The 25,697-nt window shown below is 47.8% G+C and overlaps 1 protein-coding gene across 1 annotated transcript in view; it reads right to left on the reverse strand.

The window, feature by feature from the left end:
* Positions 1-671: 671 nt before the first annotated feature.
* Positions 672-25,697, reverse strand: part of sema3bl (sema domain, immunoglobulin domain (Ig), short basic domain, secreted, (semaphorin) 3bl) — a 166,643-nt gene continuing 141,617 nt past the window's right edge. The window contains exons 9-17 of the mRNA XM_078203399.1: positions 24,549-24,618; positions 21,704-21,848; positions 18,200-18,431; positions 12,878-12,969; positions 11,681-11,722; positions 11,425-11,582; positions 8,553-8,620; positions 2,720-2,859; positions 672-1,432 (exon numbers count right to left, since the gene is read on the reverse strand). Of these exons, the coding sequence (XP_078059525.1) occupies positions 980-1,432; positions 2,720-2,859; positions 8,553-8,620; positions 11,425-11,582; positions 11,681-11,722; positions 12,878-12,969; positions 18,200-18,431; positions 21,704-21,848; positions 24,549-24,618 (1,400 nt within the window). The 3' untranslated portion in view covers positions 672-979. The remainder of the gene's footprint in view (positions 1,433-2,719; positions 2,860-8,552; positions 8,621-11,424; positions 11,583-11,680; positions 11,723-12,877; positions 12,970-18,199; positions 18,432-21,703; positions 21,849-24,548; positions 24,619-25,697) is intronic.

The following is a 25,697-nucleotide window of genomic DNA, read 5'->3' on the forward strand; positions in this document are numbered from 1 at the left end:
CATCGGGCATTGTAATGTAGGGACAATTATAAAGAATTGAATCTTGCCACAGTACATTAGGACGTCTGCTTTGCCTCACACAGTATTACGCACACTTGGATAGATGACCACAGAGTCAACCCCACAACTCTGACTGAAGATATCATGTATCCGGCCCTGTTATAGACTGAGAACGAAATAGAATCATAGAATCCCTTCCGAGCAGAGGGAGGCCATTTGGCCCATCGAGTCTGAACCGACCACAATCCCACCCAGCCCCTAACCCCTTAGCCCCACATATGTACCCTAGCTAGTCCCCCTGACACTAAGAGGCAATTTAGCATGGCCAATCCACCTAACCTGCACATCTTTGGAGTGTGGGAGGAAACCGGAGCACCCGGAGGAAACCCACGCAGACACGGGGAAAACATGTAGACTCCCCGCACAGTCAGTGACCCAAGCCGAGAATTGAACCCGGGTCCCTGGCGCTGTGAGGCAGCAGTGCTAACCATTGTGCCGACATCTGCAGTTGAATAAGTCGGGCAACATTGATCTAATGGTAGCCGTGCCTTGCTCTTTTTCCTCACGTTTTGTGCTCAAACATTTGCTCAGATTCCTTTGCCCCCCCCTTCACACTGACCACCCAGTGATCCCAACGAGTAATTAAATAACATTTATAAAAAGACGCAATTGAACATGATTACTTTCATTTACTCCCATCAGCAAGGTCAAGAGTACGGCGCAGTAAACTCAAAAAAGTATATGGAATTGAAGAAGAATTGATTCGGGTTTACATTGGGCTTGGAGATGCAAAAAAAAAAGAAACTTTTGGGGGGGTCTTTAGTTCGGTTTTTCTGACCCTGGTCACCCTCGCTCCCAAAGTGGATGACGATCAGTCGAGATGTGTCCATTTTTGAAAAGTGGCTTCACTCTGGGAACGCTTCCAGTCGCTTTGGTCTCTCGAGCTTGGTCCTTATTTACAGTGCAGGCGAGGTGTGAGTCACCGGCCCGATGTGTCGGTGACCTGCCTGGGCGTCCTGTTGCGTGGCTTGCTCTTTCCCCTCCGGCCCCCTTCCGACATGAACTTCCACTTGCTCAGCATCATCCTGCGCTTCTTGCGCTGCTTCTCGTTGCACCAGACGCGCTCGCAGTACTCCTCCACGCGGTGCAGGTTGGAGTAGCCGATCAGCTGCATGATGTCCTTGAACCAAGGCTTCTGTCCGTGCAGCCGGCGCGGCGGGGTCACGCAGGGCCGGTTGGTGCGTTCCTCGTCGTCGCGGTTGAAGATCTCGTCCAGCTGCTCGCTCTCGATCACCTCCAGCGAGATCTTGGTGGCAGTCTGCGTGAAGCCGTGCTCCATGGTTTTGCAGTAATACGTCCCCTCGTCCATCCGGTAAATCTTTCTGAATAACAGGCCGTGTTCAGTCTTGATGATCCTGTCGTCTGTTTTCACCTGTGAACATCCAAATTGGTGAGTCAACTTTAACATAACAAAATGGCCCAATGGCATTGGAGGGAATATGACACCAAGCTACGTGAGGTGACCCGCGGTCAAAAGCTTAGCCAAAGAGCGAGGCTTTAGGGAAGGTTTTTAAAGGAGGTGAGAGAGGTAGACAGGTATAGGGTGGTGAGGAAAGGAATTCCAGAGCTCGTCCCCTGTCGGAAGGCTGAATTTGACAGGCTACCTGGGGGTGGAAAGACAGGTTGGTGGAGTCCCTTAAGTTAGGGTGCCACGGTAAGGGTGGCACACCCGCTGCCCCTGCCATGATTTTATGGGCAATAGTGGAAGGCATTGGGTGGAGAAATTATTCAAAATTTTCTTTTTTGGAGGCATTGGGTAGTACAATGGTTCGCACTGCTGCCTCACAGCGCCAAGGGACCTGGGTTCAATTCCCGGCTTGGGTCACTGTCTGTGCGGAGTCTGCACGTTCTCCCCGTATCTGCGTGGGTTTCCTCCGGGTGCTTCAGTTTCCTCCCACAGTCTAAAGATGTGCTGGTTAGGTGCTAAATTCTCCCTTAGTGTTGAAAGATGTGTGTGTGTGTGGTGGGAGGGGGGTGGTTAGCGGGGTAAATACTTGGGGTGATGGGGATAAGATCTGGGCAAGATGCTCTGTCAGAGAGCCAGTGCAGACCCAATGGATCGAATGGCCTCCTTCTGCACTGTAGGATTCTATGACTGAGGCTTTTAACTGGGCAATTAATCCCCAATAAAAGGCCTTATTCCACCACCACTTTGATCTAACAGGTGGCTGGAGAAGCCTGTAATCACTGTGTAATCTGGCAGCTTTAACCTTGCGGTCTGCTGGTCAGTCAAAACCCACCAACCAGATCCCAGCCTTCACTGCGTCTGGACATACTGATGGTTCTTTAACCCAGTAAGAAGTTTAACAACACCAGGTTAAAGTCCAACAGGTTTTTTTGGTAGCAAAAGCCACACTGGCTTTTGCTACCAAATAAACCTGTTGGACTTTAACCTGGTGTTGTTAAACTTCTTACTGTGTTTACCCCAGTCCAACGCCGGCATCTCCACATCGTTCTTTAACCTCCCAGGGCTCCTGCAACACCAGCACTGACCACTGATGCTGGGATGGCACACAGCTGCTGGTCTCCGATTGGCTGGGAGCTCTATTAGGCAGGCCTTCGTCCTGGAGGCAGTCTTTTGTCCCGCCTCATACTCATTAAAAGGGCCATCGCCCGCAAGATAAAGCAAGGGCATGTGGGGAAAATGTTTTTCACTCACCTCATCTTTCACATCGTTCACAGCTCGCTGTATGAACCATTTGACGGTGGCCTGAAGTGATTTTGGAATGCATTCCAGAAAGGTGCTGTTGTGTTCCGTCCCATAGACCACTCTCTCCTCTGCACTCTCAAACTCTTCCACTGTTTCAAAAGACATTTTTAAAAGCGATTGTAGATTATTGGGATTGTGTTCTGGTCAAGAGGATCAGATCTCAAAAATAATTGTGTTGGGTTCATCAGAACCCATCACAGAATCCGACAGCACAGATGGAGGCTATTCGGCCCATTGTGTCGATGTCAGCTCTTCGAAAGCTGTACAATCCCACTCCCCCGCACGTTCTCCATATCGCCCTGGTATTTTCTCCTTTCCAATTCCCTTTTGATTTGATTTATTATTGTCATATGTACTAGTATACAGTGAAAAGTATTGTTTCTTGCGCACTATACAGACAAAGCATACCGTTCATAAAGTACATAGGGGAGAAGGAAAAGAGAGGGTGCAGAATATAGTGTTACAGGCATAGCAAGGATGTGGAGAAAGATCAACTTAATATATGGTAGGTCCATTCAAAGATCTGATGGCAGCAGGGAAGAAGCTGTTCTTGAGTCTGTTTGGACGAGATCTCAGACTTTTCGCAGAATATTACAGTGCAGAAGAGGCCCTTTGGCCCATCGAGTCTGCACTGACGCATAAAATGCCCTGACCTGCCCACCTAATCCCACTTGCCAGCACTTGGCCCATAGCCTTGAATGTTATGACGTGCCAAGTACTCATCCAGGTACTTTTTAAAGGATGTGAGGCAACCCGCCTCCATCAACCTCCCAGGCAGCGCATTCCAGACCGTCACCACCCTCTGGGTAAAAAAGTTTTTCCTTAAATGTTGTATCTTTTTCCCAGCGGAAGAAGGTAGAAGAGAGTATGGGGTCCCTGGTGCGTGGGATCCTTGCTTCTGCTGGCTGCTTTTGAGAGGCAGTGGAAGTGTAGACAGAGTCACTGGATGGGAGTCACTAATTGAACCTGCACCCATCAGTCTATCAGGCAGTGTCGTCCGGATAATAAATACTGGCTGTATAAAATAATTCTCATCTGTTTAGTTGTTTTCTCAATTATTTTTAATTTTTATTTCAGTTATTTTTAATATATTGGCAATTTAGTTTGAGTCCTTGTGTCTTATTGGTGTTCACTAATACCGTTCATTAATATTGACATTTTTCTATTCAGAGCAGGACTATTTGTTGGCTTTATATAATACATTCTAGTCAAACACAGAACCAACAGCTGGAATATTGTGGACAGTTCTGGGCGTCACATGATAGGAAGGATGTGAACACATTGGAGAGAGCGCAAGAAGAGGTTTACAAGAATGGTTCCAGGGATGAGAAACTTCAGTTGTGAGGATAGATTGGAGAGATTGGGACTGTTCTCCTTGGAGAGCAGAAGGCTAAGAGAAGATTTGATAGAGATGTTCAAAATCATGAGGGGGGACTGGACAGAGTAGACCGAGAGAAACTGTTCCCTCTCGTAAAAGGGTCAAGATGAGAAGGCACAGATTTAAAGTGATTTGCAAAAGAAGCAAATACGATGTGAGAAAGAGCTTTTTAACAGAGCGAGTGGTTTGGGTCTGGAACGCACTGCCTGGAGGTGCGGTGGAGACAGGTTCAATTGAGGCATTCAGGAGGACATTGGATGATTACAATGTGGAGGGGGACGGGGAAAAGGCAGGGGAATGGCGCTAAGTGAATTGCTCATTTGGAGGGTCGGTATAGGCGCGATGGGCCTAATGGCCTCATTTTGCACCGTAACGATGCTGTGAAATGGTCAATCACGGTGGATTATAATGAGGGTGGACCACTGTCCCGCTTCCCCTTGCTCAGCTTCTCCAATAACAGGAACAAAATATTTTGGGAGGTTTTGATTTGATTTATTATTGTCACATGTATTGGAATACAGTAAAAAGTATTGTTTCTTGCGTGCTGTACAGACAAAGCATATCTTTCATAGAGAAGGAAAGGAGAGGGTACAGAATATAGTGTTACAGTCATAGCTAGGGTGTAGAGAAAGATCAACTTAATGCGAGGTAGGTCCATTCTAAAGTCTGATGGTAGCAGGGAAGACAGTGGAGGAAACCCACGCAGACACGGGGAGAATGTGCAGACTCCACAAAGACAGGTGACAGAGAGAGGAAAGAAGATCCCCAAGACTTTGAACAAAAAGACTGCCTTTAACCAATGCAGAAGGCGGCCATTCGGCCCATCAGGTCTGCACCAACAACAATCCCACCCAGGCCTTATCCCCGTAACCCCGCACATTTACCAAGGTCAATCCATCTTTGGAGTGTGGGAGGAAACCGGAGCACCCGGAGGAAACCCATGCAGACACGGGGAGAACATGCAGACTCCACACAGACAGTCACCCGAGACTGGAATTAAACCTGGGTCCTTGGCGCTGTGAGGCAGCAGTGCTAGCCACTGTGCCACCGTGCTGTCCATCAGGTTCAGAGCTGCAGTTCCTTCAACCTTCGACCTGACACTGGTTGAGAGACTGGCGAAGCAACCACCAGGCTGCCATGGAAACTGCAGCCGACAGGCTAACTGGTAAAGAGCAGAGACTGCATCACGGTGGGCGTCTGTTAGCTCTGACCACCGAACAGACCAACACCTGGGCACAACTTGGCACAGTGCCAGAAAGGGTTTGGGCCCTTTGAGGGAGGACCATTACCTCGAAAGTATTATGTTCTGGAGATTTTTTTAAACGCAAAAGTACACATTTGGGATTGTGATGAGGGTGCTTTTGAGAAAAAGATCAAGTACTTGTTTTTGCTTTTTGATAGCTCAGTGGTAAAAACTGGACAACTGTGAGAGGGGGTCCAGGGCAGGGGAGGGGCGGGAGGGAGAGACTGGGAGGTCTGAGAAAGGACCCAACTTGAAAAAGGTCGTATTCATTCACTTTCCCATCCTTCTGGTCTGTGCACCATTCCGTGCTGGAAAGACTGGGAAAATGATCATTTATCAGACCTTTGCTGATGCTACTTAGCAACCAACTGCCCCATGTGTTGTTTTGTCCCTTCACAACGTTCCTGCTCCCTCTGTGAGGGAGCACCTGACAAAACAGTGCAGATCTGGAACTCGCCACTTGAGCCTGGCTCACAGGCCCAGCTGCTTTACTGACACGAACCTTCTATAAAAAGGCATGACAGCTCGGTAAACAGCAGGCACAGAAAAAGGAAAATCTTTATCAACATATTAAAACTTCTCTTTTCAAAAAAAAAACCTGGAATGTTAGCCAACTCCAGCCTCGAGTTAAAGTGTAGCCCAGATTATGGCCTGGAAAAATTCTCTGTTCGAGAAATGAGTCTTGAAGATCACGACCCAGGAATCAGCCCAGAGCACAAAACCATCCTGGACTCTCGGTGACCCTCGCGCAAGTCTCAGGATGGTTTCATGTAGGAAATGTTCTGGGGACCTGGGTTCGAATCCCGCCATGGCAGATGGTGGAATTTGAATTCAATAAAAAGAAAATATCTGGAATTAAGAATCTACCGATGACCATGAAACCATTGTCGGTTGTCGGAAAAACCCATCTGGTTCACTAATGTCCATTAGGGAAGGAAATCTGCCGTCCTTACCCGGTCTGGCCTACATGTGACTCCAGAGCCACAGCAATGTGGTTGACTCACAACTGCCCACTGGAATGGCCTAGCAAGCCACTCAGTTTCAAGGGCAACTAGGGATGGGCAATAAATGCTGGCCAGCCAGCAACGTCCAAGTCCCATGAATGAATTTTAAAAATGGAGATTGTCTCCCTACTGAAGTGGTTGCAAACCCCTAGGACGAGTTTTGAGGCCAAGTGTGAGGGGCTGGAGGTGGGTTTGGGGACAGGGGCACTCAATATGATGGCCGGAATTTTCCAGCTATTCATGCCAGTGGGATCTTCCAGTGGCATGAAAACCTCCCCCACCAGGTGTTCCCTCGGCAGCAGAGATGCAAACAGCAGGATGCCCTGTTGACAGCGCTAGGACCAGAAGATTCCGCTGCTGGCCAATGGCGGCTGCTGTGAGGCAGCGGGGGAGCGTGGGGAGGAGAATTGTGCATCAAACTGCTCCACATCCTCTCCGGGAGTGCCTGATTCTGACACAAGTGCGGGAAACGAGAAAAGGTTCCATTCCTTTTTCAAGTTTATTTATTTGTGTCACAAATAGGCTTACATTAACATTGCATTGAAGTTACTGTGAAAATCCTCTAGTCGCCAGACTCCAGCGCCTGTTTGGGTACACTGAGGGAGAATTTAGCATGGCCAATCAACCTAACCCGCGCATCTTTGGACTCTGGGAGGAAACCGGAGCACCCGGAGGAAACCCACGCAGCCACGGGGAGAACGTGCAAACTCCACACAGACAGTGACCCGAGCCGGGAATCGAACCCGGGTCCCTGGCACTGTGGGGCAGCAGTGCTAACAAAAAGTCCCCCCACCTGGTGAGCATGCAAAGAGAAAGGAGAACAAAAATCCTTAAGCTGTCAGATGACATGGGCGGCACGGTAGCACAGTGGTTAGCACTGCTGCTTCACAGCTCCAGGGACCTGGGTTCGATTCCCAGCTTGGGTCACTGTCTGTGTGGAGTTTGCACATTCTCCTCGTGACTGCATGGGTTTCCTCCGGGTGCTCCGGTTTCCTCCCACAGTCCAAAGATGTGCGGGTTAGGTTGATTGGCCATGCTAAAAAATCGTCCCTTAGTGTCCTGAGATGCGTAGGTTAGAGGGATTGGCGGGTGAGTGTGGGGGAAATGGGGGTAGGGCCTGGGTGGGATTGTGGTCGGTGCAGACTCGATGGGCCAGATGGCCTCTTTCTGCACTGTAGGGTTTCTATGATTCTATGACAGAATCGTCTTTGAATTTAATGGGGCCCAACCTGCTGCAAAAAAGGAATGGCTCACACACCACTACTAATGGACAAATCAGCAGCAAATTGAAGGCATGAAAAGACGCGGCAGACAAGGGGAGCTGCAGATCTCTAAACCTGTTAGTAAATTTACACCACTCCCCTCACTGTCACACGAACAGCATCTCGCTTTCTGTCTCCCCACTAATTATAAGGACTGTTCCCCTGTCTACATCAGTGCAAATGGTCAAAAGCTTCAAGTTTCTAGGTGTTCAGATCACCAACAACCTGTCCTGGTAACTCCACACCGACGCTATAATTAAGAAAGCCCACCAACACCTCAACTTTCTCAGGAGGCTATGGAAATTTGGCATGTCCCCTACGACTTTCACTAACTTTTACAGATGCACCATAGAAAACATCCTTTCTGGTTGTATCACAGCTTGGTATGGCTCCTGCTCTGCCCAAGACTGCAAGGAACTACAAAGGGTCGTGAACGAAGCCCAGTCCATCACACAAACCAGCCTCCTATCCATTGACTCTGTCTACACTTCCCACTGCCCTGGAAAAGCCGCCAGCATAATTAAGGACCCCACACACCCCGGACTTTCTCTCTTCCATCTTCTTCCGCCGGGAAAAAGATACAAACATGTACCAACACTCAAGGACAGTTTCTTCCCTGCTGCCGTCAGACTTTGAGTGGACATATCATATATTAAGCTGATCTTTCACTTCACCCTATCTGTAACTGCAACACTACATTCTGCAACCTTCCTTTCCTTCTCTATGAACGGTATGCTTTATCAGTATAGAATGTGGACTGATACATGTGACAATAATAAATCAGATCACATCCCAGCGATTGCCCATTAACCTGGCCACGGAAAGATCACCTTGATGTATTTAAAGGATCCCAGTAGATACAGCTGGAAGGGAGAAAGTGGTGGCAGTTCCTTACCGATCGAACTCTGGTCCAGACACTGATGAATGGGGTTACCGTTCCAAATGTCCTGTCTTCGGAATCGTCTAAACAAAGAGAGGAGCCTTAAGTGAGGTGGTGAAGTGAATGTGAAGCCCTTCAATGCAATCTTACCTAAACAATCAGATCGTCAATACAGGCGGCACGGTGGCACAGTGGTTAGCATTGCTACCTCACAGCGCCAGGGACCTGGGTTCAATTTCAGTTTTGGGTAACTGTGTGGAGTTTGCACATTCTCCCCATGTCTGCGTGGGTTTCCTTCGGGTGCTCCGGTTTCCTCCCACAGTCCAAAGATGTGTGGGTTAGGTGGAGCGGCCATGCTAAATTGCCCCTTAGTATCCAAAACTGTGTAGGTTAGGTGGATTGGCCATGGTAAATTGTCCCTTAGGATCCAACGGTGTGTAGGTTAGGGGGATTAGCCATGGTATGTGCATGGGGTTATGGGGATACAGTGGGGTGGTGGGCCTGGGGAAGATACTCTGTCAGAGAGTTGATGCAGACTCAATGGGCTAAATGGCCTTCTGCTGCATTGTAGGGATTCTAGGCCTCCATATCCTAATGATACCACCTCAGTGATGGCTGTGGCAGCAATAATACCACCAGGCAATTCCAGATATTCTTTATTGAATTCGAATCCCGCCACAGCAGATGGTGGAATTTGAATTCAATAAAGAATATCTGGAATTAAGAATCTACTGATGACCATGAAACCATTGTCGATTGTCAGGAAAAACCCATCTGGTTCACTAATGTCCTTCAGGGAAGGAAATCTGCCGTCCTTATCCGGTCTGGCCGACATGTGACTCCAGAGCCACACCAATGTGGTTGGCTCTCAGCTGCCCTCGGGCAACCGACGATGGGCAATAAATGCTGGCCAGCCAGCGACGCCCATGTCCCACGAATGAATAAATAAAACCTTTCTCACTCTTAGTATTCTGCTAACACTGTCAATGGAGTAAGTGAAAGGCTCTTGGGTTACGTCCGAGTCGCCCCCCCCCCCCCCCAATGGTTCATTGGGTGAGTACAGATTTGATGGGCCAACTGGCCTCCTTCTGTACTGTAGGGATTCACATTGTGTGCCCACTCCTGAACCACATGGGTTGGAAAGGGCACAGGCAACAATTCTGAGGGGTGGGGGAGAGGGCCGCTTAGCGAGTGCTCGGCCTATCTTGGGAGTGGCCAGCACATGACCCAGCCAATTAGAATGGACAAGCCTCGTTAACATGCCAACCACATGAGCCTGTTGGATAACCGGAGGTGCAGTGGGGGGGGGGGGGGGGGGGGGGGGTCGGGGTAGGAGGGGATGAAGGAGGGTGTAGTGAGAATGGGGGTTTTTCGGCTGGCGAGGCATTCTGGAGAGGAGGGGGGGGGCTCCGTATTCTCCTTGTGGGGCTACGAAGAAGACTCTTGCTTCTCTCGGTCTTAAAATAGAAAAGTTCTAAATACACGGCCATGTCAGTGGACTGACCATCAGCCAGTTATCAGGGACTAGCACGGGCTTGGGATTCACTCACCCACCTTCACAATTTTAAATCACAATGGCTCAGGAATCAAGTGGATTATTCACCCCCTCCATTTTAACAGCTTTGCCAACATTTGATTTTAACCCCTCTCCAGCCACATATACGTTAGCCCCTAGTCGGGAGGAATTGAATTGACCTATCCCAAGGCAGCCATGTGCAAGATGCAAATGGCTCCACTGTCCAAGTACAGGAGAGGGTGACCCTCCAGAGTTCCCACTTCTGCCGACTCACCAGCAACTCGTGCCCGTGAACATCAGGTTGAGGACAGTGCCTGTAGTCAAGCTGCCCACTGGCACTCTAGGCTGGCATACGGGGCATGGTTAGGGTTAGAGTTAGGGGAACAGGTCCCAGGAAAACATGGGGAAAGAGAGAGTTTATATCTTGTTGAAGCTGCTGGGGGATTGTGTGCTCCATCCCTGCAGACTGTCATTCAGTTTTCAAAATCAGAGGTCACAGGTTCACTGATCTAAAATTGTTTTAATGTGGACGTGATGGTAAAGCACTCAAAGGGGAAACAGAATTGTACAAACATCCTCACAATTCACAAACCAACACAGTAACAAGAGCGAACATTGTACTTGCAAATACATACATAACCCACACTACACACGCACACATATGTACACACAACACACACACATAACCCACCTTACATACACACACATACCCCAGCCTACACACACACACATACACAAATAACCCACCCTACACACACACACACACACCCCACACTACATACACACATGTACACATAAACACACACACACATGAAAACAAACCTACACACACAAACACACACATAACCCACACTACACACATACCCCACACTACACACACACACACACGTACACACAAACACACACACGTACACACAAACACACACACACACGTACACACAAACACACACATGAAAAGAAACCTACACACACACAATGAAAAGAAACCTACACACACAAATACACACATAACCCACATGCAAACACACATGGATGCACAAACACACGCAAACAGATGCAAAAACACACATATGCAAACACACACACATTGTGAAAAACACATATAATGGTCAAGCCCCAAGTGTACATTAACTCACTATCCAAGCCATGAAGATGTTAATGCAGTTAGTGCGTTCACCACACACTCCTCACTACCTTGCACTCCAGCAGATTCAAAATCTTAACCACATGTGAACACAGACACAGATTTATTCACTAGTTCACCCAACAACAGGCTAATATATACCAACCGACCCCAGCACCCAAATATCTCGACACTATCTGGAAGGCAGTGAAAGGACATTAGCTGAGAGCGTGCGGCAGACATGTCACCTTTTAGCGGTGGGCTGGTATCTGGTACAGGAGCTTCCATCCCAAGCGCAGTAGGGGTCTCTGGCGAGGCAACACTCGGCACAAGCATTGCCATAGGTCTCGCACTGATGGAGCTTCACCTGGGCCACCCCCACTCTCGAGCCAACATACAGCTGTTGCTGCAAGGTATCAGAGCAGACAGGAGGAATGTTAGACCGAGAATAACACAAGAGTTCAACACCAACTGAAAGATGTGTCAGAGAATGGAGTTCCTTACTCGTTTCACAGAGATCTCCATTGACGTGATGGGATTCGGAATCTGGCAACATGAAAATAGAAATCATTATTGGACAATTCTCATCCCAGTTTTTCTACATACGTATCTCTACTTCCTGGAGAATGATTCTGATTTTGGTTGATAATGACAGTCTTGGCCTAGTGGGGAACACTATTGCCTCTAAGAAAGAAGATTGTGGGTTCGAATCCCACTCCAGGCTTAGAGCACAGAATCCAGGCTGCCACTCCACTGCACTGTTGTGGGAGTGCTGCATTCCCAGAGGTGCAGTCTGTCTGAGTAAACTATAAATCGAGGCCCCACTCTGCTCTCTCTGATTCATGTAACAAATCCCATAGCCCCATACCAAAGCAAATCAGGGACGTTTGTCTGTTTTAAGGGCTTATCTGCTGTTGGAAACTCAGTCAGAGGATCGAGTGCCTGAGGGTAGACCCTGACTCCAGACGCCCCTGACTTTTAAGGGACGTCTTGGCAAATACATGAATAGGATGGGAATAGAGGGATATGGTCCCTCTAGAATAGGGAGTTTTAATTCAGTCGGGCAGCATGGTCAATGCAGGCTTGGAGGGCCGAAGGGCCTGTTCCTGTGCAGTAATTTTCTTTGTTCTTTGTTCCTCAACATATCACACAAACCCTACAGTGCAGAAGGAGACCATTCAGCCCATTGAGTCTACACCAACTCTCTGACAGAGCATCCCACCCTAGCCCCAATTCCCGTAATCCCACATATTTACCCTGCGACACATTTTGGGACACTAAAGTGCAGTTTAGCTTGGCCAATCCACCTAACCTGCACATCTTTGGATTGTGGGAGGAAACCGGAGCACCCGGAGGAAACCCACGCAAACACGGGGAGAACATGCAAACTCCACACAGACAGCGACCCAAGCCGGGAATCGAACCCGGGTCCCTGGCACTGTGAGGCAGCAGAGCTAACCGCTGTGCCACCGTGCTGCCCCAACATAAGGTATGTTCAGCCTTAATTTGGCCTGGAAGAAGGTACAACCATGTCAGGGCTAATCTCATGGAGAGGGGTTTGTCATAGCCGCAGAGTAACCATTGAGAATGGATCCGTCATGCGATGTGTAACAAAACAGGATAGTCTCTTGGGAGAATATTAGGAGATAATCTCTTCTTGTCAGGTTATGTCTAGATGTTGCAATGGGACACAATGAATACCTTAAAGACCTGGAGCTCTTCCAGAATGACTTCCTCACTCTGCACTGCATTCCCCTTCCTCAGGGCGATTGTTTTCAGCACCACCCCAGAATCTGCCGGGGAAGAAAACAGCAGCTGCTCTTAAAATTCCGCTTCAGTCAATTTAATCGGGAAGAAACAAGGAATTTTTAAAAAATATCTTCAACATTTTCACCCTCCACCCCCTCCTCCTCCGTGTCGATATTTTGTGGATTTCCTCTTATCATGAGTCTAATTCTGCTCTCCCTGATTTTCACTGTCCCAGTGGATGGATAAGATCTCATGTCACTATCTCAAAGAGTATGCGTGTGTGTGCGTGTGTGTGCAAGTGTGTGTGTATGCGTGCATGTGTGTGCGTGTGTGTGTGTGTTTGTCTGTCTGTGTGCGTGTATGAGTGTGTGTGTGCGTGCGTGTGTTGTGTCTGTATGTGTCTGTCTGTGTGAGTGCGTGCGTGTGTTGTGTCTGTATGTGTCTGTCTGTGTGAGTGTCTGTCTGTGTGCGTGTATGAGTCTGTGTGTGCGTGCGTGTGTTGTGTCTGTATGTGTCTGTCTGTGTGAGTGTCTGTCTGTGTGCGTGTATGAGTCTGCGTGTGTGCATGCGTATGTTGTGTCTGTGTGTGTGTGCATGCGTGTGTATGCGCATGTGTGTGCGCACGTGTGTGGGGGTGGGGGGTATCTTTGGTGTCCTGGCCAATATTTATCCTTCAATCAACATCATTTAGATAACAAATTACCAGCTCGTTATCATATTGCTGTTTGTGGGATCCTGCTGTGCACAAACTGGCTGCCCTGTTTCCTGCCTTACCACCACTTCATTGGCAGCAAAGCACTGTGGGATGTGCTGTGATCAGGAAAAGGTGCTATTTAAATGAAAGTTCCTTCTCTCTTCCCGCAGCCACAACTTCCTCTCTCTTCCAGACAATATCTGCAGGGTATTGATGTCAAATGCCCGGCCAGCGTATTTATTGTATGAAGTGGTCATGCCATGAGGTACTGGCAAGCCAAACAGAGAGAGCTCCTAATTTACACTCAACCTACAGGTGAAGAGGGTGTTCGATCCATCCTACCTCAGCTCCTCAGGATAGATGTCCCATGCTAAACTAGGCCTCAAGCTTGCTAAGTGTACAGAAGATGATGGGGTAATGGTAATGTCAATGGACTATATTCCAGAGGTCCAGACTAATGCACTGGAGACAGGGGTTCAAATCCCACCATGGCACCCAGTGGAATTTAAATCTATTGAATACAATCTGGAATTGGAAAGCGAGCCTCAACAATATTGACCATGAAACTATTGTTGTAAAAGCTTTAGAGGGAAGGAAATCTGCTGTCCATAGCAACCATAAAAACCCTACAGTACAGAAAGAGGTCATTCGGCCTGACAAGTCTGCACTGACCACCCTCCCCATGGCTAATCAACCTAACCTGTATATCTTTGGACACTAAGGGGCAATTTAGCATGGCCAATCCTCCAAACCTGCACATCTTTAGATACTAGGGGGTCATTTAGCGTGGCCAATCCACCTAACCTGCACATCTTCGTACACTAAGAGGCAATTTAGCGTGCCAATCCACCTAACCGGTACATCTTAGGACAATAAGGGGCAGTTTAGCATGGCTGCAGAACAAAGAGATCTAAAGGTACATGTTCATAGCTCCTTGAAAGTGAAGTCACAGGTGGACAGAGTGGTGAAGAAGGCATTCAGCATGCTTGGTTTCATCGGTCAGAACATTGAATACAGGAGTTGGGACGTCTTGTTGAAGTTGTACAAGACATTGGTAAGGCCACACTTGGAATACTGTGTGCAATTCTGGTCACCCTATTATAGAAAGGATATTACTAAACTAGAAAGAGTGCAGAAAAGATTTACCAGGATGCTACCGGGGATTGATGGATTGAGTTATAAGAAGAGGCTGAAAAGACTGGGACTTTTTTCTCTGGAGCGTAGGAGGCTGACGGGTGACCTTATAGAGGTCTATAAAATAATGAGGGGCATAGACAAGGTAGATAGTCAACATCTTTTCCCAAAGGTAGGGGAGTCTAAAACTAGAGGGCATAGGTTTAAGGTGAGAGAGGAGATACCAAAGTGTCCAGAGGGACAATTTTTTCACACGGAGGGTGGTATCTGGAACAAGCTGCCAGAGGTAGTAGTAGAGGCGGGTACAATTTTATCTTTTAAAAAGCATTTAGATAGTTATATGGGTACGATGAGTATAGAGGGATATGGGCCAAATGCGGGCAATTGGGATTAGCTTAGGGGTTTTTTAAAAAAAAAGGGCGGCATGGACAAGTTGGGCCGAAGGGCCTGTTTCCATACTGTAAACCTCTATGACTCTATGGCTAATCAACCTAACCTGCACATCTTTGGACACTAAGGGTCAATTTAGCATGGCCAATCCACCAAACTTGTACATCTTTGGAGTGTGGGAGGAAACCCATGCAGACACGGGGAGAACGTGCAAACTCCACACAGCCAGTCATCCGAAGCCGGAATTGAACCCAGATTCCTAGTGCTGTGAGGCAGCAGTGATAGGCACTGTGCTACCCTTACCTGTCCTTACCCGGCCTGGCCTACATATGACTCCAGGTCCACCCCAATATGGTTGACTTTTAACTGCTGTCTGAAATGGCCGAGTGAGACACTCAGTTCCAGGATAATTAGGGCGATGGGCAACAAGCGTTGGCCTTTCCGGCGATGCCCACATCCCATGAAAAAATATTAAGAAAATGCCTGCATTGATTCTGTTCACCTCGTATTGAGTGCGGAGCAGGTGTGAGAAAAACCAGTGCCTTATTCAATGCAGTTGCTGAGTAACATGTGCGAGACGGAGTGAAAGAAATGATTGATTAAAAAGAAACGAGGAAACAGATAAATCTGGAACAGTGGGTGTTGCTGATGTTCCCTGGGTTGTTTGTTGTGTTGACTGCTGTGGCCTCTTGCGCGCTGACCTCGCACAATCACATCACAAGGCCTTGGTCTGTTAATTTTGACATTTGCAGAGCCAAGAAAAGACATTCCGCTGCACACTCAACAAAGAGGACTCAGTGAGGGAACAACCAGAGTGCTGGGCTGCTTTCTGTAAAGAATGTTGGAGGGAGGGGACCTGTTTACACTAATCACACCGGGGAATCTCTGGAAAGAATACACGGCTCAGTTTAAAACATTTGAGGGGCTTTTGGGTATCTGGTTATTTATTGGAGGGCAGTCTTCCAGACAGAAAATCCAAGCCCCCGCCCCCGCTGTGATCTGTCAATACTTTGAGTTTGATGACAAGGGCTGACAACAGCTGGACCCTGGGCAAATTAGCTCCCCTCATGTCAAAGGTGAATGAATAATGAGTCTTCAACACCAGGCTCATGGTGGGGCAACACTGTTCATTGATGGAGATTGTTAGCCTGTTCTCTTACTCATTAACAAGCTTTGTATGGGAGGGTTGGTGGGGACGGGGAGGGGGGGAGGCATGGTTCTAAGACTCGGATCAAAAACAATGAGACAGGGGATTGAATTTATTTAACTGATTATAGATTTAATAACTCTTGTCCCGACTGGATCATTGAAGACCTGTGTCTTCTTGATCAAAGATTGGCGTTTACCAAACACCTTCCCCAGAAGCACCGGAAAGTTCTCCACCCGAGTTACGATTTGAATGGCACTGACTGCCATCCATGCAATTGTGGTAAACTATGTGCACAGCAAGATCCCACAAACAATGAATAGACTGGTTAATTTTCTTTTGTGTGTGCTGATACTGATTGAGGGAGGAATGTTAGCATGGGAGAACAGGGCCAGTGTTCCTGAAGCTTCCTGGCATCCTTCACTGTCGCCTGAAGAGGCTGGTGAGGCCGCAGCTCAGTGTCTCATCTGAAGGACGGCGCTCCTGACAGGGTAGTACTCCCTCAGTACTTTGTTTGGACTGGCAGCCTCTTCGATGTGGTCAACTTCTGGAGCGAGGTTTGAAGACATTAAATTCAGGCCGAGAAGCTCCCAATGAGCCACAGGAGACGGTTAAAGGCGTGAACTGTCACCGCCGCACACGCATGACGTTACTGGTTTCACACACATAGCGCTTGGCCGCAGAGCCTCCCCTCGACAGCACTTACACACAAGGCCCACACAGGCAACGCCCTGTCTTCACGCATGGCCCTCACACGCATGGACTTCAAAGGCCCTTGAATGCATGTTCTTCACATGCATGACCCTCACGTGCATGGCCCTCACATGCTTTCTGTAAAGAATGTTGGAGGGAGAGGACCTGTTTAGACTAATCACACCGGGGAATCTCTGGAAAGAATACACGGCTCAGTTCAAACATTTGAGGGGCTTTTGGGTATCTGGTTATTTATTGGAGTCATGATGTGGAGATGCCGGCGTTGGACTGGGGTAAACACAGTAAGAAGTTTAACAACACCAGGTTAAAGTCCAACAGGTTTATTTGGGAGCAAAAGCCCAAATAAACCTGTTGGACTTTAACCTGGCGTTGTTAAACTTCTTACTGTATTTATTGGAGGGCAGTCTTCCAGACAGAAAATCCAAGCCCTCCTCCCCCCATGATGGCCCTCACACACATGGATATCAAAGGTCCTCAAATGCATGTTCTTCACATGCATGACCCTCACATACATGGCCCTCACATGCATGGCCCTCACACGCATGGCCCTCGCACGCATGGCCCTCGCACGCATGGCCCTCGCACGCATGGCCCTCACACGCATGGATATCAAAGGTCCTCAAATGCATGTTCTTCACATGCATGACCCTCACATACATGGCCCTCACATGCATGGCCCTCACACGCATGGCCCTCGCACGCATGGCCCTCGCACGCATGGCCCTCACACGCATGGATATCAAAGGTCCTCAAATGCATGTTCTTCACATGCATGGCCCTCACATGCAATACCTACGGACTGCTACCACCCGCGCACCTCACATAGAGACAAGGCACAAAATAAGACGGCACTTGCTGAACAGCCCAGACTGGAGAGTCTTTACATACATGAATCCCACATAGACTCTTCTAACCTCAGAGTGCGGTTTGAGTGCATAACTCACTGCCAACAGTGAAGAAGAACAGTCAAGGAGATAAGCAGAGATACATTTCAGGGGAAGATAGAAGGGAACAGGAGCGGAGAAGGGAATTGATGGATGTATCGATACAGTGAGATGATGAGGGGTGGGAGGAAGCTTGTGTGGAGCAGAAACCTGTCGGGATGAACAGCAGTCTATAAATTCCGTGTCATTCCAAAGACTGTGCAGTCATGGCAATGCGTGTGGTTTAGAAAGCATTGATCTCATCGGCATACCTGTCCCAATGAACATCACGTCATACTGCCCATCCTCGGTCTCGACCCGGTCCACCACTATCTGCGTCATCTTGTACTGGACACTGGTCTTGACGAGCACGGGGTGCTGATTGATGGGATAGACTGACTGGAACATCAGCGGGTGACTGCGGGCAAAATGCAGGACATCATCTGGGTAATCCTTGGTGCTGGTGTACTGCTGGCTGGGCTGCGTGGTGATCTTGCTGGGACACTGCAGAGAGGGAACAAGAACAATAAAGAAAAAGGAATCAATAGCAATACCTGGAAGTTAGGCAATGGGGTCAGTCATTAAACTAGCTAATATTGACACGTAGTTCTTCAAACTGAGGTTCATTTGCTCTTTCAGGGAAGAGGTAGAATCATAGAATCCCTGCAGGCCATTCGGCCCATCGAGTCTGCACTGACCTCAATCCCACCCAGGCCCTATTCCTGTAAACCCACATATTTACCCTGCTAATCCCCCTGATACTTGGATCAATTTAACATGGCCAATCAACTTAACCTGCACATTTTCAGACTACGGGAGGAAACTGGAGCACCCGGAGGAAACCCATGCAGACACGGGGAAAAGGTGCAGACTTCACACAGACAGTGACCCAAGCCAAAAATCGAACCCAGGCCCCTGGTGCTGTGAGGCGGTGGTGCTAACCACTGTGCCACCGTACCACCCAGTGAACATCGGGAGTTATTTGGGACAGTAATTAACAGAGAATCTGGAAGTCACCGGGGTATGATTCTGGGGTTGGGGAAGAAGGGTTGATTTGCCGAATACCAACAGAGGTGGGTAGTGGGTAGATATGGGGGTAGGGCCTGGGTGGGATTGTGGTCGGTGCAGACTCGATGGGCCGAATGGCCTCTTTCTGTACTGTAGGGTTTCTATGATTTCTATGATTTCTATGAGGTAGAATTAAATCATGGTGGCAGGGGGGTTAGATACACGCTCGCGAAAGTTGGCGGGCCATACGTGTGAGATGTTGGGGACACTGGCAAGGCTGTCCCGAGTTACCCTTGAGGAGGCCGCCCTGAGCCTTCTTTTTTAAACTGGTTTATGCCATTCTTAAAGTTACAAAGCCAATGTTCAGAATGGACGGGGCAGAACCAACTCCATTCCTTACTCCAAAAACCAAATTCAAATTCCAATTGGATCCAATTCATGGTCCCCACAAGGGAGACAAACATGATCCAAGCTGACATGATGAGGCATTACGGCCCATCTTGGGCTTAATCCATTTCTTGATCTTAGCCAAAAGGCCGAGAAGTGACTGTGGGGCTTCTTCTTAAACTGCTGCATTGTCACAGTTTGATACAATGAGTGACTTTGCTGGGCCATTTCAGAGGACAGTTTACATGGTGGCACGATGGCACAGTGGTTAGCATGGCTACCTCACAGCGCCAGGGACCTGGGTTCGATTCCCGGCTTGGGTCACTGTCTGTGTGGATTTTGCACATTCTCCTCGTGGGTTTCCTCCGGGTGCTCCAATTTCCTCCCACAGTCCGAAGGTCGTGCTGGTTAGGTGCAATGTTCATGCTAAATTCTCCCTCAGTGTACCCGAACTGGAGTATGGCGACTAGGGGATTTTCACAGTAACTTCATTGCAGTGCTAATGTAAACCTACTTGTGACACTAATAAATAAACTTTAAAGCCAACCACATTGTTGTTAGTCTGGAGTCTTTTTTTCATTCTTAAAAAGGATGTGGGTATCGCTGGCTGGGCCAGCACTTATTTCCCATCCCTGAGGGTCACCTACATTGCTGTGAGTCTGGAGTCCCATGTAGACCAGACCAGGCAAGGTTACCTTAGTCACCAATGAGCCAGCTGGACTTTTACAAAAATCTAACATCTTCATCGTCACGATACAAATTTTTTATTTCTTGTTGTTTTTAAAAACTGAATTCTAATTCCCAATCTGTTGTGGACGGATTTGAACTCATGCATCCTGACTTATATGTCCTGAATGTGGAATACTTGCACCGATATCTCGTTCAGGAACGGATGCAGGCCGGGATGGATGATCAGAAGCAATGCTTTCGATCTGCACCGTGGTCTTTTCTTGTTTTACACGTGCCCGGTACCAGGTGCCTGTACCCTTACCTTTAGAAACTGTGTACGGGAACCCCAAGACATGTTGAGGCAGATGCCAATGTATTTAAACGGAGAGAATTGGAGCAGCACAGCCCATTGGCACACAGCAAGTGGCGTGGAGCAAGCTGGGCATCAAAGCGGGGCTATTCCTGAGCATCCCCCTGGCAAGCAGCAACTCCACACTGCCAGACAGCAGGAGTATGGCACCAGTCTATCAATAAGTCAAAAATTAGCTCCAACCAGTCACCTGCCTATCCACTTGGTCCAAGAATGGTGAGGGCATGTTAGGAACCTAGGATTTTGATTTTGATTTGATTTGTTATTGTCACATATATTAACATACAATGAAAAGTTTTGTTTCTTGCACGCTATACGAAGCATACCATTCATAGAGAAGGAAAGGAGAGAATGCAGAGTGTCGTGTTACAGTCATAGCTAGGGTGTAGAGAAAGATCAACTTAATGCGAGGTAAGTCCATTCAAAAGTCTGACGGCAGCAGGAAAGAAGCTGTTGTTGAGTCGGTTGGTACGTGACCTCAGACTTTTGTATCTTTTTCCTGATGGAAGAAGGTGGAAGAGAGAATGTCCGGGGTGTGTGGGGTCCTTGATTATGCTGACTGCTTTTCCTGAGGCAGTGGGAAGTATACAGAGGCGTGTGCAGAGATTAAAAAGGTGAATAATAAGATTAAAACCAATGCTTTTTCTAATTCATTCATGAGATGTGAGTGTTGCTGCCTGGGCCAGCATTTATTGCCCACACCTTAAGGCATTTAAGAGTCAACCACATTGCTGTGGGTCTGATTCACATGTAGGCCAAACCAGGTAAGGACAGCAGATTTCCTTCCCTAAAGGTCGTTAGTGAATCAGATGGGTTTTCAGTGAATCAACAATGGTTTCATGGTCATCATTAGACTTTTAATTTCAGATTTTTATTAAATTCAAATTTCACCATCTGCCGTGGCAGGATTCGAACCCGGGTCCCCAGAGCATTACCCTTGGTCTCTGGGTTACTAGTCCAGTGACAATACTACAACACTACTACCTTCCCTTATGTAATAAGGTAGCCATGGTGTGGAGATGCCGGTGTTGGACTGGGGTGGGCACAGTAAGAAGTCTCACAACATCAGGTTAAAGTCCAACAGGTTTATCTGGAACCACGAGCTTTCGGAGCGCTGCACTGATGAAGGAGCAGCGTTCCAGAAGCTTGTGATTCCAAATAAACCTGTTGGACTTTAACCTGATGTTGTGAGACTTTTTAACTATGTAATAAGGAACACAGAAGTTTACATTGGAATAGAAGAATTAAGGATTCATTTGCCAGTTTCTCCCTGCAGAATGGATCAGACTATGTTGAGATACCGGAACAACATTCACCGGGTTTCCCATGCCAGGATACTCACAGATCCAGGTCTTGGGTAAGGTACTTTGCCCTCATACGCTATCCATTGATAATCAGGTCCTTCCTTGTGAGCGTAAGGTCCATTGAACACCTCCCGTATGTCAGCCATGTGATAGACACAAACAGCATAGCCTTGGAACACATTACTGAAATCAGATTTACAATGTAAAAAAGTCAAATAGCGAAATGCTTTACAATTATTTTTATTCCACATTTCAAATCAGTCTGTCTCTAAACTCCACTGCATCATAGGATCATGGAATCCCACAGTGCAGAAGGAGGCCATTTGGCCCATCGAGTCTGCACCGACCCCAGGCCATAACCCCTTAAGCCATGTATCTACCCTGCTAATCCCTCTGACACTATGGGGCAATTTAGCATGGCCAATCAACCTAACCCGCACACCTTTGGAGTGTGGGAGGAAACCGGAGCATCCGGAGGAAACCCACACAGATACGGCAAAATATTGCGGATGCTGGAATCTGAAACAAAAAACAGAAAATGCTGGAAAAATCTCAGCAGGTCTGACAGTATCTGTGGAGAGAGAATAGAGCCCACGTTTCAAGTCCAGATGACCCTTCATCTGAGCTGATGCTTCATGATGGTCTGAAGAAGGGTCATCCAGACTTGAAACGTTGGCTCTATTCTCTCTCCACAGATGCTGCCAGACCTGTTGAGATTTTCCGGAAGTTTCTGTTTTTGTTCCAACTGGAACCCTGATGTCAAAGAAACAAAGAAAATTACAGCTCAGGAACAGACCCTTCGGCCCTCCAAGCCTGCACTGACCATGCTGCCCGACTGAACTAAAACCGCCTACCCTTCCGGGGACCGTATCCCTCTATTCCCATCCTATTTGTGTATTTGTCAAGACGCCCTTAAAACTCACTATCGTATCTGCTTCCACTACCTCCCCCGGCAGCGAGTTCCAGGCACCCACCACCCTCTGTGTAAAAAACTTGCCTCATACACCTTCTTTAAATCTTGCCCCTTGCATCTTTAACCTATGCCCCCTAGTAATTGACTCTTCCACCTTTAGGGATGGGCCTGCCATTCCAGTATACTGTGGGCTCTGTGGGACTCCAGTCCCACAACTAGATGTTTGACACTTAATGCCTTCAGGCGAACAATGGGAGGGCAAGAAGTGTTGCCTTGCCTGTATCACTCGCAACCCCAAAAATAATTAAAATAAAGAATCTTATTTATACCTTTTTAATTCATATCTGTACCTATCGATTAACAACTGCACTGAAGTAAAACAGGAAGAATTCTTCCCCAGCTATTCTTCATCGTGACGCAGTGAGTGATAATAAGGCTGTTACAGTCCAGGTTGATCCCATTCCAACTGAAGCAGTCACTAAAGCTGAACTCCACCAGATTTCCTTCTCTCTTGTCTGGGGATATTGAGGTTCATTTGCGGTGTCCCATCATCTACCCACTATCAGATCAGTGAGCTCAGCACAGACTAGGTTTAAGCACCATTAGCGTTGTTTATTTTATTAGGACCACAAAAGAATTATATAGTACACCATAGTTTAATTGAATGTCATCTGATATCCATAAACTACTGGGCCTCTGTTCTCATAGTTTGTGTTCTTTGAAACTGAAAAGTAAATTTGTAAACCTAACACTCAACCATAGACACAAGTGTTGAATTGGCTGCCGGGTTAGATTAGTGGATGCTTTGTAATGTTCCTTTGTGGTCCCTTTAGCAGAGGCATCATTTGCTTATTTTAACTGGTTAATCACAGCACTGTTGATGTTTTATTCACCAATACAGCTCTTACACCTGGATGGTTTTGAGATAGATTATCCGCTGTTAAATTGGCATGCTTTGCTCCCAGTATACCTCCGAGAATTAGGCAAGTTACCTCTCCCGATCTCTAGGTGTGTGAAATTACACCCAGGAGCTGAAAAACTATCGGGGGAGATTCTCCGTCCTCCCAGTAACGTGTTTCCCGCCGGCAGGAGGTGGCACGTTGTTTGCTCGCGGCGGGATTCTCTGCTCCCACCGCTGTCAATGGGAATTCCCAGTGACGTCACCCCGTGCTGGTGGGAAACCCTGGGCAGGGGTGCACTGCCGGTGGGACCGGAGAATCCCGCCGGCATGAACAGCCGGAGAATTCCGGCCATATTTTGTTAAACTAGAAAGAGTGCAGAAAGGATTTACTAGGATACAACCAAGACTTGATGGTTTGAGTTGTAAGGAGAAGCTGGATAGACTGGGACTTTTTTCTCTGGAGTGTAGAAGGCTGAAAGGTGATCTTATAGAGGTCCATAAAACAAAGAGGGGCACAGATCAGCTAGATAGTCAACATATTTTTCCAAAGGTAGGGGAGTCTAAAACTAGAGGGCATAGGTTTAAGGTGAGAGGGGAGAGATACAAAAGTGTCCAGAGGGGCAATTCTTTCACACAGAGGGTGGTGAGTGTCAGGAACGAGCTGCCACGGGTGGTAGTAGAGGCGGGTACAATGTTGTCTTTTAAAACGCATTTAGACAATTACATGGGTAAGATGGGTATAGAGGGATATGGGCCAAACGTGGGCAATTGGGACTCGCTGGTAAAAACTGGGCAGCATGGACAAGTTGGGCTGAAGGGCCTCTTTCCGTGCTGTAAACCTCTATGACTCTAACTGCCTTGGTGGGATTTGAACCTTACATCTCCAGAGCATCCGCCTGGTTCTCTGGATTGTTAGTCCAGTGACAAACAATGACACCATCGCCTTCCCCACACACCCTGCAATTGTGAAAGGCACTGCTTCAATACAAGATGAATGAACTCCTACCACAAATCAGCACTCTCACTCTGCTACTTTGCTTATTAAAGGTCAAATAAAATGACTTCCTACCTTATCGTGCTAAATAGAGCATAAATTTCTGGATTCTTCTCATCCTTCGTCCTCAGTAGAAACACATCCTCTGTGACACAGATAAAGTCAAACATTATATAATCACCAACAGGTGTATTAGTAAACAGGCTACAATTCTCATATCATTGGAAGCTTCCATTGACATTCTGAGTTTGGTTTCCATATTCCGAAAGGGATTCAAATGTGTACCCTCCCAGCTTGGCACAATCCCAAAACCACTGTTTACTTCTCTGTGTGAAATGGTAAACAAAATATATCGCTGTTTCTTCGCAGTCGCTGCGCCAAAATCCTGGAATTCCCTCCCGAACAGTCAACAACATGTGGACTGCAGCGGCTCAAGAAGACAGCTCACCACCACCTTCTCATGGGCAACTAGGGATCATAGAATTGGAATTCTACAGTGCAGAAAGTGCCATTCAGCCCATCGAGCCTGCACCGGCCACAATCCCACCCAGGCCCTATCCCCATAACCCCATGTATTTACCCTAGCTAGTCCCCCTGACACTAAGGGGCAATTTAGCATGGCCAATCCACCTAACCCGCACATGGGGTGGCACGGTGGCACAGTAGGGACGGCATGAACAGCACTGCTTCCTCACAGCTCCCGGACCCGGGTTCAATTCCTGGCTTGGGTGACTGTCTGTGTGGAGTTTGCACATTCTCCCTGTATCTACGTAGGTTTCCTCCGGGTGCTCCGGTTTCCTCCCACAGTCCAAAGATGTGCGGGTTAGGTGGATTGGCCATGCTAAATTGCCCCTTAGTGTCAGGGGGACTAGCTAGAGTAAATGTATGGGGTTATGGCCTGGGTGGGACTGTGGTCAGTGCAGACTCGATGGGCCGAATGGCTTTATACTGCACTGTTTGATTCTATGAATGTTCTATCTATCTTTGAAATGTGGGAGGAAACCGGAGCACCCAGAGGAAACCCATGCGGACACGGGGAGAATGTCCAAACTCCATACAGACAATGACCCAAGCTGGGAATCGAACCTGTGTCCTTGGCGCTGTGAGGAAGCAATGCTAACCATTGTGCCACTGTGCCGTCCTATATGGGCAACAAATGCTGGCCAGCCAGCGATGCCCATGTCCCACGAATGGAATAAAAAATATCCTAAAAGGGTAGGTCCA

This window comes from Mustelus asterias, chromosome 3 (genome assembly GCF_964213995.1).
Source record: "Mustelus asterias chromosome 3, sMusAst1.hap1.1, whole genome shotgun sequence".
In the NCBI taxonomy this organism is placed as follows: domain Eukaryota; kingdom Metazoa; phylum Chordata; class Chondrichthyes; order Carcharhiniformes; family Triakidae; genus Mustelus; species Mustelus asterias.